General features: G+C 43.6%; 1 protein-coding gene across 7 annotated transcripts in view; it reads left to right on the forward strand.

The window, feature by feature from the left end:
- Positions 1-16,234, forward strand: part of LOC137371215 (F-box-like/WD repeat-containing protein TBL1X) — a 375,589-nt gene that overhangs the window by 307,289 nt on the left and 52,066 nt on the right. For all 7 annotated transcript variants that reach the window (XM_068033399.1, XM_068033400.1, XM_068033398.1 and 4 more), the window contains one exon: positions 828-973. In XM_068033399.1, the coding sequence (XP_067889500.1) occupies positions 828-973 (146 nt within the window). The remainder of the gene's footprint in view (positions 1-827; positions 974-16,234) is intronic.

Raw genomic sequence — 16,234 nt, forward strand, 5'->3', positions numbered from 1 at the left:
TGCAGTATCTAGTGCCTTCAGTCATTCCTTGATATCACGCGGAGTGAATCGAATTGGCTGAAGTCTGGCATCTGTGATGCTGGGGACTTCAGGAGGAGGCCGAGATGGATCATCCACTCAGCACTTCTAACTGAAGATTGTTGCAAATGGGAATGTTTGTGGAACCACCTCCTCCAGTTAGTTGTTTAATTGTCCACCACCATTCAAGATTGGATGTGGCAGGACTGCAGAGCTTAGATCTGATCCGTTGGTTATGGGATCGCTTAGCTCTGTCTGACGCATGCTGCTTCTGCTATTTGGCACACAAGTAGTCCTGGGTTGTACCTTCACCAGGTTGACACTTCATTTTGAGGTATGCCTGGTGCTGCTCCTGGCATGCCCTTCTGCACTCTTCATTGAACCTTAAACAAATTGGTCATATGACAGTTATACACCAATGGATCCAGCCTGAGCGAGCAACTGGGAAAAGAGAGAGAATTGAGGTGAGGGGGGTGATGGGGAAGAGGAACTTTGGCTAAGGTTCAAAATTTTTGGTAGGATGACTATCATCATGGCAATCATGAACTGAAGAAAGATCTGGGTCATACACGACATTCAGATAGAAGTCTGTCAATCAAGGGTGGTGAGGGTGAGGTGAAGATATGAAAAATCAATGGAATATTTCTAAATTAATCTAAAAGAAAATCATAATTTGTAAACAGTGTAGAAAGTTAAAGAATGTATCCAGATAGACCATGTGTACTGCTCTTTATAAACATAGATGACCTCTGTGGATGATGCTTATTGTAACTTTTTAATTAATGTTGCTGTTTTTTTTTCTCTTTCAGGTTTCTCTCATTCAGCGTTCACGTTTGGAATAGAAAGTCACATAAGTCAGTCAAACATCAATGGGACACTGGTGCCACCTGCAGCACTGATCTCTATCCTTCAGAAAGGATTGCAGTATGTTGAGGCAGAGATCAGCATCAATGAGGTAATATGATGGCAAAAAATGCATATTACATTTTAACCCAGTCACTTCCTGGCTTCTGCTAGATAAAAATTAGTAGTTTTGATGGTTGATTGACTTGCTTCAGTTTGACATTTACATCTGAATATATGTACAAAGTAGGAAGAGTTTGAAAGAAGGATGGATAAATCTCGCTGATACTTTAACACTGAAACAGTAATAGTTCTACTAAGAACCTATATAAAATTATCTATATTGTTGATTTTAAGTGCGAAAACCTTCACTTAGTAGAAGCCGCTGAAAACCTTTGGCATTTCTTTATCAATTGCAAGCCACGTTCAAGGCTGACATAATAACCTCACTTTGGTTGTGCTGTTGGAGCTGTTCATAAAACTCCAGGTAAGCACCAGGATAAAATGTTGTCAACATATCATGCACCCTAACCTCTCCACCAGTAGCTACAGCATCTTGGCATTTGCCACCTGCCACGAGCATATTCAGCACAGCCTTTAATAGCATTGTTTCCTCTGCAGTATCCTCTTCCTATGTTCCTAACATCCCTTTTCCAGGTCCTTTTGAGTTCTGATGAAGGGTCGCTGACCTGAAACGTTAACTCTGCTTCTCTCTCCACAGATGCCGCCAGACCTGCTGAATATTTCCAGCACTTCTTGTTTTTCTATCCCTTTTCCAACCCTACCATGACGTACTGTTTCAAATGTTCCTGCTACTAAAGAGTCTTTGACGTCACCAAGTCAATCAGTAATTTGTAGTATGTGCTACACCAACAGCAACTTGTATTTATATAGCACCTTTAACGTAAAACATCCCAAGGCGCTCAACATGAGCATTATAAAGCAAAATTTGATACTGAGCTGCAAAAGGCAATATTAGGGCACAATTCAAGCTATGTCCCAAATTTTTTATTCATGCTGTCCACAAAAGTCAGCTTTCCCAGGAATGTAACTAGGATAGCAAAACCACCGTGTGTTCATAAAGCCCTTCTTACTGTTGGAGCATGCACTGTGTTTTGTCCTTCACAAAGACAACAGAAATATCTGAGAGAATGTAGTTACAGAAATAATAGAATGCTTGGCAAATCAAATATTTCCCAGATCCATCACATTAAGATCTGATAAGACCTGTAACATTGCCCACCTCCTCTCTTACCTCAGCTCACCTAGCACTGAAACCATGATCCATGCCTTTGTCACCCCCCATATTCAACAATTCCACTCTGCTAGCCATCCTCCGAGAAGCTTCCACTCAGTAAAAACTTGGCTGTCCATATCCTATCCCACACCACGGGCTGGATTTTATGCAGGAGGTGGGGCTCCTGGCACCGGGCTGAAAAGACAGGGGGGATCCCTGCCATTGCATCCTTTTATGACCCCGCAGCAATCCTCTGGTCTTTGGGGGGTCAAAGATTAAGGAGGCGGGATCCTGGTCCCTTTAAACACTTCATAGGGGCGGGGATCCTGCCTCCAAGAGCTGCCGGCCAATCACAGGGTCTGTAGCTCAACAGTATTGGCAGCACCACTGAGAGCGGTGGCCACTGCTGGTACTGCAGAGGCCTCAGACCCAGGCCCAGCGTTGGAACCCTGGACTTGAGTTGGTGAGATGGAGTCGCCTGGGCTGGTCCAGAATGCCTCAGAGTGGGGGACTCATTGGTCAGTCCAAGAGTACAGTGGTTCCCAGTGGAGGGGGGGGGGGGTGGTGGAGGATCCTCCATGGGCTATGAATTGCCCACGAATGAGGGACAGCCCCCCCGCCCCACCCCCCTCTCAGGCCCACAGGGAGGGCACCTCATTTTTTAAGGTGTCCTCCCCGTATGGTGGAGGCCCCCCCCATCACTGGTAAGATCTCAGCAGCGGTAGGAAGAGGCCTTAATTGGCCGTCAGGAGGTCACTTAAGGGCCTCAACTGTACTCTGGGCAGAAAGGCTGACTTTGGCCTATCCCGCCACCTGGAAGATTGGGCCTGGCAATCCCGGCCTTGGGTTCCTTGGCAGCTTCTGCCACTCCAATTCTCTGGCCCCCCCCTTGCCCCCTCCACAGAACCCAACATTGGGCTGGGAACAAAATCCAGCTCCATGTGTTGCTTACCCAACATACCTGTCTTTACTGACTTATGATGGCTCTGATCTCCCAGTACCTCAAATTTAAAATTCTATCATTATGTTTAAATATTCAATGACTTTGCCTTTCCTTATCTCTCTCAGCTCCTAAAAGCTTCTCCGCACCACCCTCCTTTAAGCCTGCTCTAAAAACAAAGCTTTTCAGCACATCTCCTAATACCTTCTTTGGCTCAGCATTCACTTTATTGAAGCTCTTTGGGATATATTTCAATGTTAAAGGTGCTATTTAAATGCAAACTGTTACTGATGAAAATTAGCAACTTGCTAGCATTTATAAAGAAACCTCAATACCCTATGTATTTGGATATTTTCTGATAATCCCTGAGAAATCACTTAAATCTAAGAATGTAAATTCAGCGCATGCGTACAGCTTCAGGATGGCCGTCACACTGTTTACATGGGAGCTATTATTGTGTTAAATATTAATACTAAGAAGTTAGTGGGCAGTTGTTAATATATCACTAAATGTAAAATGCTGAGCATAGTTTATGTAACCTGTGGCCAGGCTGCAAACACCAAGTAAATTTTTGGCCCCTCAATATTTGCATTTGATGTGGATAAGTGCTTCATTTGTGTGTGGCAAAACAAGGAAGAAAAAAAACTGGCTTAGTCATAGAAGGGCGAAAGAACTAAAGGGCACAGTTCAGAGTCTGCATTATCTGGTACAAAATAGGCTGGAATAAAGTCTTCAGCATCTACCAGGTTACGGCTAAAATGTACTTATATCCAGACCTTGTTACAGTATCTGTTATTTAAACAAAGCAATTTTAACATTTAAAAATATAACAGCATAGCAACAGTGGGAGCGCTAGGACGTGCTTTAGTGCACAAAGGAGCTCTCAACACACAACCGAAACAAATCTGAAATTTTCAACATAAAGCACTTAGTATGCAGTGTCCGTTTCCTTATGATGAGCTCAGCAATTTTTAGGAAAAGCATGTACATTCAAATCAATTAAGCAGCTATTTCAGTCTTACAGCTTCACTGTCGTGTATAATTTGAATAATTGTAATCCTGGGTTAACAATTGGTACACTAATGTGCAAATAGCTATGTGATCTGCAAAGAAAGCTCTTGCAAAAAAGCTCTATGCCTGTCCATCTAGTTTAGCCCAGTTTTATTTTCTGGTTGAGAAGGTTTTTGGCAGAAGATGGCTGCCTAGACAGTACTGCTGACATGTGCTTTGCTTTTTTTGTGTCAAGTTAGTAAATGAACAGCAAAATTATTACATCATAGTGCTCAGGTTCAGTTAAATCAAGTGTTATGACCAGGTGAGAAAGGGGTCTAGGGTTCCCTCTCTCTTCCAATCTAACCTATCCATGCCCCACATAATTTTGTATACCTCAATAATGTCCCCCCTCATCCTTCTCTGTTCTAAGGAAAACAACCTTAGCCTTTTCAGTCTCTCTTCATAGCTGAAATGCTCCAGCCCAGGCAACATCATGGTGAATCTCCTCTGCACCCTCTCCAGTGCAATCACATCCTTCCTATAGTGTGGTGCCCAGAACTGTACACAGCACTCCAGCTGTGCCCTAACTAGCATTTTATACAGTTCCATCATAACCTCCCTGCTCTTATATTCTGTGCCTCGGCTAATAAAGGCAAGTATCCCATATGCCTTCCTAACCACCTTATCTACCTGTGCTGCTGCCTTCAGTGATCTATGGACAAGTACACCAAGGTCCCTCTGACCTTCTGTACTTCCTAGGGTCCTACCATCCATTGTATATTCCCTTGCCTTGTTAGTCATCCCAAAATGCATCACCTCACACTTCTCAGGATTAAATTCCATTTGCCACTGCTCCGCCCATCTTACCAGCCCATCCATATCGTCCTGTAATCTAAGGCTTTCCTCCTTACTATTTACAACACCACCAATTTTTGTGTCATCTGCAAACTTATCATATCTCCTATATTCACATCTAAATCATTAATGTACACTACAAGCAGCAAGGGTTCCAGCACCGATCCCTGTGGTATACCACTGGTCACAGGCTTCCACTCGCAAAAACAACCCTCGACAACTACCTTCTGTTTCCTGCCACCAAGCCAATTTTGGATCCAATTTGCCAAATTGCCCTGGATCCCATGGGCTCTTCCCTTCTTAAGGTCCCGCATGGGAGATTGGTTATCAAAAGCCATACTGAAGTCCATATAGACTACATCAACTGCTTTACCCTCATCTACACATCTACTCACCTCTTTGAAAAATTCAGTCAAGTTAGTTCGGCATGATCTCCCCCTGACAAAGCCGTGCTGACTATCCCTGATTATTCCCTGCCTCTCCAAGTGGAGATTAATTCTGTCCATCAGAATTTTTTCCAATAGTTCCAACCACTGATGTTAATTCGGTTACCACCTACGGGTACACAAGATGCCCATGCTAGCATGCACATGCGATACACACATGCAGATAGAGACAGAAAAGAGCAGAAGAAAAAAAGTGGAAACGTTTGAGGCAATATCTGAAGAGGGTTTTTGTTGCAGTTCTTTGAACTCACTGTAGAGTCCTTGATTGTAGGTAGATCTTGCTTTTCGTTGGGGCCCAGTATTATTCTTAAGCCTTGTTCGCTGTAAGAGACTTTTCTCTCTTGGGTGTTCATGTGTCTTCAGTAGATTTAGAGTTCCGTGAGAAAGAGTTTAGAGCAGACAGACAGGAGAGGTCGTCTTCAGTCCAGGAGCATTCTACAGTCTCTGAGTTCAAACTATTTGTACAATTCAGAAACCACAGGTTGCCAAGCAGGCTAGTCAGATGACCAGCTGGTCTGACCGAATCTGTTTGTGGATTCAGCCATCCCAGCAGTCATCCTGAAATTTGAGCTCCCTCACCTTCAATGTTTGGTGCTCAAAGTTCATTGTGGGTTAACTGTCTGTTAATATGCAAATGCCTTTCTAGCCAAGGGCCTGGTGATTTTTTTAAACAAGTCCTTTCTTCACTTCATCAGTTTTCAAATCAATATTCATATGACAAAATTAATATGCCTCGTTCTTGGCAGGTTGTGGGGGTGGGGGGGGTTCTGCATGACGAACTTGAAGTAAGCAGGAGATATGAATAAGATTGGTAGATCAACTGAATTATTCAAACCAGGTGCAGTTCCATTATCAGATGCCATCAATTTAATGCACACAGGGGCTTCACTGCTTTATTTAACCCTTAAGCTGAAACATGTATGTACTCTTGTTTATTCCTTCACTCACTGAGGGAGGTAACATGATGTAGCTCTGCGTTATAACCAGCCTTTACGTGTGCACTAAATGTCCATAAGCCGCAAAGCTGAGCTGAGTGTTTTATCCCTCCTCATTTTATCCACTTTCCTGAAGTATTTGACTCCATGGTCCCCTTCATTGCTTCACTCAAGGGGCCGATCTTTATGCAGCAGCCTAAAAAATGAAACTGGGATGTTCTTCTGGAATTACGCCAATTCTCTGGCATAACTCTAGTGGGTGGAGGCTGAAATATGAGCTGAGATCTGTGCCACTAGGTTCTGCTCATTGTATAAATCTTTTACAAAATGTAGACTTGAAAAGTGAATCATTTTTAATATATCGTACTGTTGTCTTTCTGTGTAGATTTTATTCCAGGAAATAAGATTTCAGAGTGCTGAGATTAATGTAGATGTTAATTCAAGATATGGAATGTACAAGCAGTGGGAGGACTAACCACCTGTTCCTGACGGTGGTACACTTGTGCTGTTTTTGAGGGACTGGCCTCGTTACTGTGTCACCAACATTTTTTGATTAATTCTTGGGATGTCGCCATCGCTGACGATAGCAGCATTTATTGCCCATCCCTAATTGCCCTTGAGAACTAGCAACATGCTGCTAATGGCCGTCTCGCTGCAGCTCGCTGGTTCTGGGCTGGGGCTGTATCAGATGGCTCGAATGCACAAACATGCGATTGGGGGGTGGGGGGGGGCCCACTGATCATGGAACTCGCCAGTATGTAATGATAGAGTGTGGGCAGATTGGTGATTGACGCACAGTGATTGTAACCCCTCTACTGTTCCATTTCCAGCAGGTGGGTCAAGTTAAAATCGGCCTTAAAGAGGTTAAATGAATAATTTTAAAATACAATAGTCCTTCTTGTATCTGATTTTGTTCATTAAACTAGACATTTGCTGTTGAGCCAGAAAGTGCACTTAGTTCTGATTATATGCAGCAATTAAACTTCAAAATGCCGATGCTTGCAGGACTCATCCTTTCCAGTAAGACCTGAAATGCTTTTTCATCACTTTATCTGAAACTGTTTTCAACCATCTCGTAATTAACTCCTAAGGCTCAATTATGAAAGAGCAAATAAGACTCCCCTGATGGCTCCAGGAATTTATCTAATGAGTATTTAAACACGATTGATTCCTGCTCTGAGCTGAGTGAGCTGATTCAGCCAAGCTGCTGGTGATAGAGGCATCACAATTGGTTTCAGAGTCCCTGGGTTAGAGAGGAGAAATTCAGCTACAGTTTGTGCACATTGAGCTTGGCTATGCTGTCCCTTTGGTAAATAGTCTCTCTGCTCACTGTTAAAGCACAGACAAAAATAATGGTCTTGGGATATTGGCGCCCATGATCTAATAGCTCAGCAAGGAGTGTACAAGGCTTTCAGAATAAGTAATAAAAGGAGAAAATTGATGAAAAAAGAAAAAGTTAATAAAATATTGAAATATTTGGCTCCTAACTGAAAGATCAGCACATGATAACATTGTTATTGTGTTAGGCATTAAGTGGTTGTAAGTGCATTCAGTTATTGCCCTGCTGGGAATGCTGCACATTCCATGACATAACATCTTACTTACTAAATGCAGCAAGTTCAGACACTAATCATTACACAGCTGCAGTGATCATAATTTGGCACCAAAACAAACAGGAAATGAGGTGCTTGACCCCCTCGAAGTAGGTCCCTGGGAATTATACTAGTGAAACAGATTGCAAAATGATACCATAGCACCATGAAACAAGAAGGGCTGATTTATGGAGTCTGAAATGGTTATGATGATAACAGTGGCCAAAAAGATTGCCGTGTTTAGGACTGGCCTCATTCCCTCACCCCACGGATCAGGAGAAAGGATTGAGAGCTGGCTGAACTAAATCTCCACAAACAGTGGTCACAGATCACCTGGACAATGAATCGCAGTGAAAACATGAGGCTGCTACCAACATTTGTTGATTCAATTTAAATGAATCAAATGCAGTCCCACCTTACGGTGCTTGTCCAGTTGAAATGGATGCATTGGAAATTTGGAAAACTTAACTTCCTCACATGGGCCATTTAAATGTGTTCAGCTCAGAAGTCTTTTTATTGTTTGTGTTTTCTCTTCAACATTGGCATATTTGTTGTTTATACTGTGAATTGTCATATTTTTACCCTTCTAGTGTTTTTCAGTGTTTTAATTGCTATAGGCATTTTGGCCTGATGGGGAAGCTATCACTCCGAGCCCAATCTGCCTATTTAAAGAGGGCCCCACTGACTTTAGGTGGGTGTAATTTCCTCTTGCAATTTTAATCTGCAATATGTTGGAAAGGCATGAAAGTCCGTTACACCAATTCCCCCCCCCCCCCCACTCCCCCAACCCACCACCGCACCATTACAATTGAACCCCTGCCTGTTTTTGTTCTATGCTGCTCTTTTGTCGTCAAGTGCAATATCCAGTTGCACCAGATATGTCCACAGAACCTGGTAGAGCACATGTCTTAGGAGACCGACAAAGGAGCCTGTTCTCTAGGTTGGGGTTGTGCCCTCAAGGCGCCTTCTGATTGTACCAGTGGTAAAATTGACTTCTGTTGGAAGATGTAGATGCACATACACAATGACAAACAGGTGCACAATATGTGCTGGATATCATAGTGCATTAGAGCCATAGAAACATTATGGTGCAGAAGGAGGCCATTCAGCCTGTCGTGCCTGCGCCAGCCAACAAAACTAGCCGCCCAGTCTAATCCCACCTTCCAGCATCTGGTCCGTAGCCTTGCAGGTTACAGCACTTCAGTTGCATGTCCAGGTACCTCTTAAATGAGATAGAGTCAGTAAGTATTATGCAACTAGGTTGAGCTAAGTTGATCTAAAATTATTTGAGGTGTTTCCTCTTTAAAAGATGACGGACAAAGCAGTACTTATTGTTCATCCCTGATGCTCTGAGGGCATCGAGTCATTGAGTCAATCATTTTGTGTGGGAATCTTGTCATATACAGGCCAGACAGGATAGGGCAGTTTCCCTGCCCTAAAGAACATTAATGAGCCAGTTGGGTTTCTGCACCTTTCTTGCACCTTTTACTGTAATTATCTGGTGCTAGCCAATCAATTACCTGTTAGTAAATTAAATATCCCAAAGTTGCCACAATGGCATTTGAACTACCAACTCTGTTGCTATCCCAGTACCATAACTACCAGGCTACTGCAGCCCAAATTAAAGGGATATGTGCACTTTGAGGTAAGTGCATGAATTTGTAGAGCAGAATTTCAACCACTTAGACCATGCTCTCTCGGCAAGTTTTTCTGTGTCTGTAGCTGATTGGACTGGGTCAATTCTATGCTCTGCATGTGCAGTCAATCTCATGATTTGGGCCAACTCAACCTATTTTTTCCTCATTATTACAAAATTAGAACTCATGAGTTGTCTTTACCCATCAATGTTTTAATCCACCAGAGCGTAAAACTTACTGTTAATATTAAGCTTGCGTTGTAATTTGAAAACTGGACTTAATACAAGCAAAGTTGCTTTAATGCCTGAATTGCTGGTTGCTATATGGAGATAAACGAGCATAAAAATGACTTAGTCTGAACATACATAAGGCTGTTAGTTACAATCAAGCCTCTAAATAAAAATTAGTACTCAAGGGACAAGGATTTTGAACTATCTCTCGTAGTTTCTAAGCTCTGGACTGAACAAGCGTTAAAATTTACAAAATTAATAACTTACTTCAGATACTGAGCAACATGGGTTGTGGAATTCAGGAATTTTTAATTTTTGGCTTCATGATCCTGTGCTGATGATACAGGTTGTGTGTTTATTGGTATGATTCAGCTTTTTGTCAATCAACTGCCTATTGTAAAATTCAAGGCTTGACAAGGACAAAGATGCATCCATTTAGTCAGATTTATCTATTTCAGTATGTGATGTCACAGTAGAACGTACTGACTTCCAGTTCAAAAATGTCTCAATAGCTTCTCAATAGCCAAGGATTGCAGCCATTCAAGAAGGCAGCTCACCATAAAGGCCTGCTACCCGACCCAAACCCAATGGCACCAGACGACACGTGTCTGGTTCGAGTCGGGTTGCTCTTCCAGGTCCGGCTTTCGGGCTCAGGCCAGGTCTGGGTCAGGCTGGTCTGGGTCGGGGACATACAGTAAGTATTATGTTTTGTTCTGCTGGGAAGTTGAGTTTAGTAAGTGTCGAAAGTTGAAAGGTCTACCTGAGCTGGGAGTGTGGGACGTCAAGGAGGGAAACTCTGAGTCTGCGCAGTGAGCGAGTGAGCGTCTCTATGACGTCATCACGCTCATGCTGCAGCTTCCTGCAGATTTGGAATCGGAAGGTAGGTAAAGTGAACATTCCGGGGGTCGGGTTGGGCGTGGGAAAAAATGGAGGGACTGGGGCCAGGTGGGGCTCGAGTCGGATGTGGTTCTGTCGGGTTTAGGTCCGATTTTTTTTTTCCTGACCTGAGCAGGCCTTTAGCTCGCCATCGACTTCTCAAGGGCAATTAGGGATGGGCAGTAAATGCTGGCCTAGCCAGTGATGCCCACATCCCGTGAATGAAAAAAAAGTTCTTTCAATTACTGGTCTATGTTTATCCCAAGTGGATATTTAAAAGAAATTAACCATTTATTGGATGTGTAAAAAAAAAAGCATTTAGAATTGCAAGACATTTTTACTCAAGTTCTGAAGATGTCTACAAGTCTCTCAACTGAACGATGCATAACAAGGAACAAGAGGCACTTCTAAGAAAATAACATTTGTAAATGTCTTTATAACGTTGCCACCTTTTTAAAAAATATGTATTTCATCACTCTTATATCAAGCATTTGGATTCTACATAACCAAACAGTTCTTGTAATTAATCATTTTAAACTCAGACTGCTTCAGCTCGAAGGGAAGATGTTAATGCTGTGTGCATGTACATGCCCTGAGGTAGTGATGTACAGAAGTAAATTCTGCAAGTTAGCTAGCTGCACGCACTAATATTTTGAAGAATTATGCAAACTGCTGGTTCATAATGTTCGATGTTATCTCCACGCCTATCATCCCTTAGCATATTCCAGCACGTTGCCATAGGTGCCCTCGACTTCCGACTCATTAATATCAAAACTGAACAGCTATACTCAAGTAAATTTTCAATGTAACTACCCCAGGCAATCATCATTTAGGGCTTTCCAGAATGGTCTCTGCTAATGTGTGTGCTGCATGTTGGGAGAGTGCGTCTAAATTTAGATGTCAGCCTGCACTGATTAACTGCATTGCTGAGAGTTTCAAATCAGATATGTCCCATGGAACAGTAACTTTTCAATGCGGTAGATAGTGCAGCAGTGTCAGCAGAAATTGGATGCCATTTGCAATGAGGCTATATTGGTTCAAAGTTTTAGTAAACATCAAAAAGTTGTGAAACGTCTGCATAACTTCAGAAGAGCTGCAGAAACCAGAAATTCACCCTCTTCTCCCCTCAAGGCTCTCCCCTCTTCAACAGTGTGTTGTAGGGATATCTGAAAGCCAAGCATCGAACTCAACGTGTAATGATTGATACTGATGCAGTTTATAACATACCCTAGCTTTATTTAAAATCTTCTTTCAGTCTTTTTTGTTTTAGTCTTTTCTCTAGCTCGCTGAACAAATATCTAAAATATAACATCACTTTGAAAGCAGAATGGCCCCTAATGATACCAGGGATAGGAAATGATAATTATTAGAGGCTTGAAGCAAATTTAAGTAGGATATTCCAGTAAGGAATCAGACAATCATTTAAATCATTTAAAATTAAGGAATCATTTAAATGAGAAATGAGCAAACCTTTGTTGATACATTCCAGGGACTCATGTATGGGAAGGGGTTTCTGCACAGTCCAAATGTACACAATTTGCAACTTAAGCAAACAGGATCTGGCAACTTCACTGCATAGAAAAGCTTTTTGCCCTTTTGAGTCATCAGTGGGAAACTTTTATGTTTATACTGAGTCATATTGCTTCTGTAGCATATTGTGTTCCTGCAAATAGTTTTCTCAAGTCAAGGCAGATTTGTTTCCTGGTGTTCAAATTTCTTTCTTTTGGGCCTCCTTATCTCGAGAGACAATGGATAAGCGCCTGGAGGTGGTCAGTGGTTTGTGAAGCAGCGCCTGGAGTGGCTATAAAGGCCAATTCTGGAGTGACAGGCTCTTCCACAGGTGCTGCAGAGAAATTTGTTTGTCGGGGCTGTTGCACAGTTGGCTCTCCCCTTGCGCCTCTGTCTTTTTTCCTGCCAACTACTAAGTCTCTTCGACTCGCCACAATTTAGCCCTGTCTTTATGGCTGCCCGCCAGCTCTGGCGAATGCTGGCAACTGACTCCCACGACTTGTGATCAATGTCACACGATTTCATGTCGCGTTTGCAGACGTCTTTATAGCGGAGACATGGACGGCCGGTGGGTCTGATACCAGTGGCGAGCTCGCTGTACAATGTGTCTTTGGGGATCCTGCCATCTTCCATGCGGCTCACATGGCCAAGCCATCTCAAGCGCCGCTGACATATCCTATACATATCTACCCTGTGTTCAAATTACACTAAAGATAAGTCAGTGTGAGAAGTATAGGATAATAGAGTCATAGGAAATAGGAGCAGGAGTAGGCCATTCGGACCGTCGGGCCTGCTCCGCCATTAAACAGATCATTGCTGATCATCTACCTCTATGCCATTTTTCCCCATTATGTCCATATGCCTTGATGTCGTTAGTATTCAAAAATCTATCGATTTCTGTCTTAAACATGCTCAATGATTGAGCTTCCACAGCCCTCTGGGGTAGAGAATTCCACAGATTCACCACCCTCTAAGTAAAGAAATTCCTCCTCATCTCAGTCTTAAATTGCCTACCCCTTATTCTGAGACTGTATCCCCTTGTTTTAGACTCACCAGCCAGAGGAAACATCCTATACATATCTACCCTGTCACACTGTATAAGAATTTTGTAAGTTTCAATGAGATCACCTCTCATTCTTCGAAACTGCAGAGAATACATGTTGATAATGCATTAATATTCCTGATTACATTACTATTTTGATCACCATTAACTCTTCATTAAATGTCACCAACTCGCACCCTTTTTTATGCTCAGCAGAATCCATTTTCACTGATGCAAGTAAGCACCATTAGCAGCTTTTGTACTTGTTGAAACTGCTTAGAACCCCCTTCCTCCCTATACCCCAGTTTACTCGCCTCCCTTTCAAGGCAGTGAGCAACTGTTGAGATGAAGTTCCACTCAAGATGGAGCCCTCTGGAAACATACCAAAATGTCTTTTTTACACACGGCTAGGCACCGTGTCATCAGGCAATTTACCATGAGTGAAACACACCAGAGACCAATCCTGTCCTCGCCCAGTATACTTTTCATAGATTACAACTATCAGCAGGAGTCTGGCATAACTTTTATCCTTCACTTGCATGGGGCAGTTAGTCCAGTTCTGTTACACCACTACTCCGGCTAAGACCAACTAATTAAGACCAGTGATTGAAGTTGGGCCTTTCGGACTTGTGTAGCTCACTGCCAATCCATGTGGAACGGATTGGGGCGGCGCAGTGGTTAGCACCAGCGGCCCGGGTTCAATTCTGGGTACTGCCAGTGCGGCGTTTTCAAGTTCTCCCTGTGACCGCGTGGGTTTTCGCCGGGTGCTCCGGTTTCCTCCCACAGCCAAAGACTTGCAGGTTGATAGGTAAATTGGCCATTATAAATTGCCCCTAGTATAGGTAGGTGGTAGGGGAATATAGGGAAGGTGGGGATGTGGTAGGAATATGGGATTAGTGTAGGATTAGTATAAATGGGTGGTTGATGGTCGGCACAGACTCAGTGGGCCGAAGGGCCTGTTTCAGTGCTGTATCTCTAAATAAATAAAATAAATTAAAATAAAATAAATAAAAGTCATTGGACTGCTAGATCTAATAAGAAACTTGGGAAAATTAGAATCACAGAATATTATGGATCCAAAAGCTCCAGTGAGATACTATTTTTTTAAATTTCAGATTTATTCAAAATTGAACACATTTACAACATCGTGATCATCCTTTACCAGTTCTTAGCTACAGAAATTAAAGTTCACTTTGACTCCCATGACATATATTAATCTATTGAACTTCAAAAACTGGTCAAAAATGTCATCCTTAAATTCTTTTCCAAATAATAAATCTACAAAGCCTTACAATATACATATGCTGCAGCTGCCGTACACGATCGAAGTGTTCATTGTGTACTCTCCCTGGATTTCATGTGATTGTTTTCTTGCTTGAAGGAAGTGTCCTGGAAGCACGATTTTCTTTCCTTGCAGTGGCATTGATCTGAACAATGAAACTACTGAAACAATCAATACAGCTTTCAGGAATAAATATTTATTTAGCAAGACTCTGTCCAGAAGATTGGATTTGTTTTAATTTCAAAAAGAAAATATCAAATTGAAAGCAAAACTAGTAGAAACAGTAATGGAACCCTCTTGTAAACATTTTGAAACTACGTTTTGGGCCTGCTGTGTAAATTTGCATATATGCAGATGGCAGTAGTGATACTTAACATTTTAAAAGATGTAGATCAAATGTATAAAAAAAAAAGGCTGGGGGAGGGGGGTGGGGGAATATTTGATTATCTGTACAATTTTTTTTCTTACCACCACCCTTTGGAACTGGATTTAAGGCTGGACTTCGAATCCATGCCAGGGCTGGGAATGGAGTCAGACAGGCATTAAAAATAGCCTTGCCAGCCTGCCTGCCAGTTTCCTGGCTCCATCCTGCACCCGGGCCATTTTCCCAGAGGTGGAATGGGGAGGGTGGCAATTTAATGACCACCGAAGACCAATTGAAGGAGGCTGACTGGGATTTTCCAGCTGGCCTCCAGGTTTCTGGAGGCGGCGGGGGACAGTTTAGCTGCTGGTGGCGGCCTCCCAGTAACAGATCAGGGGCCATTGCTCCAGGGAAGCCTTGAGACCCTCGCTTCCTTCCTGGGTGCAATAGGCCGCCCTGTATAAGGGCTCTTCCCGTCCCCACCCACCCACCCACCCCACCCACCCACCCACACACACACACACACACACAAAATAGTGGTCTGGCTGCAAAGGCCGTTTTTTAAAGTTAAATTTTGAAAAAGTTGGAGAGAGGGTGCCCCCATTTTCAAGTGTCCTTTCCCTCTTACCTGCCACGGAATCCTGCTGCTGCTTTCAAACTGGTAGACCTCTGGCCCTCCTGCTGCGAGAGCCCACCCACCATTCTTAATTAGACAGTGAGCCTGCCCTCTGGCCATTAATTGGCCGCTCTCGGGAAAATCACATTGAGAGGAGAATTGCATGCTCCTCTGGGTAGCAACTTTGGCGGGGTGAGCATATAATCAGGTGGGGTGGGGGGGGTGGGGGGTGGGGGTTGCAGTGGGAAACGGTTGCTTGTGAACAGCCTTCCCGCCCTGCAGCCTATTGAGGCCCTTAAGTGGAAAATTAATGCCCATTTAAGTTCCTGATCCTACCTCCTCCAGTATTACCCAGTGGTGGGTGGGCCTGTCACCATACAGGGAGCACGCCAAGCACACCTGTGCAGGTTGCTTGCCAGACCAGAGGAGGGGAGTGGGCTTGGGGTGGGGGGGGGGGTGATGGTGTCCCTTGTTAAAAGACACTGTGTCTGATCGAGGGAGCCGGCATCAGGAAGGGGAGCGACATGCTGAGAGCCAACCCCCTGCCCTAGCTGCCCACCCCCACAACTCCCAGCCCACGAAAACCCTCCCACCCTGACTTACCTGTGGCCTGGGTCCAGTACTGGCAGCAGCCAGCATCTGCGCGGTGGCACTGCTCAGTTAAAGAGCGGGACATTTGTCACTGGGGTCCTTGATCCTGGGGAAGGCCTGCCGCTGTCCACTTAAGTGCCTAATTGGCACTTGATTTGGCATGCCTTCCCCAGAGGAGGCAATACAGGGCTCTCACCACGCTTTACACCGTGGTCAAGACCCCAATTGCCC

This window comes from Heterodontus francisci, chromosome 6 (assembly GCF_036365525.1).
Source record: "Heterodontus francisci isolate sHetFra1 chromosome 6, sHetFra1.hap1, whole genome shotgun sequence".
Taxonomy (NCBI): Eukaryota; Metazoa; Chordata; class Chondrichthyes; order Heterodontiformes; family Heterodontidae; genus Heterodontus; species Heterodontus francisci.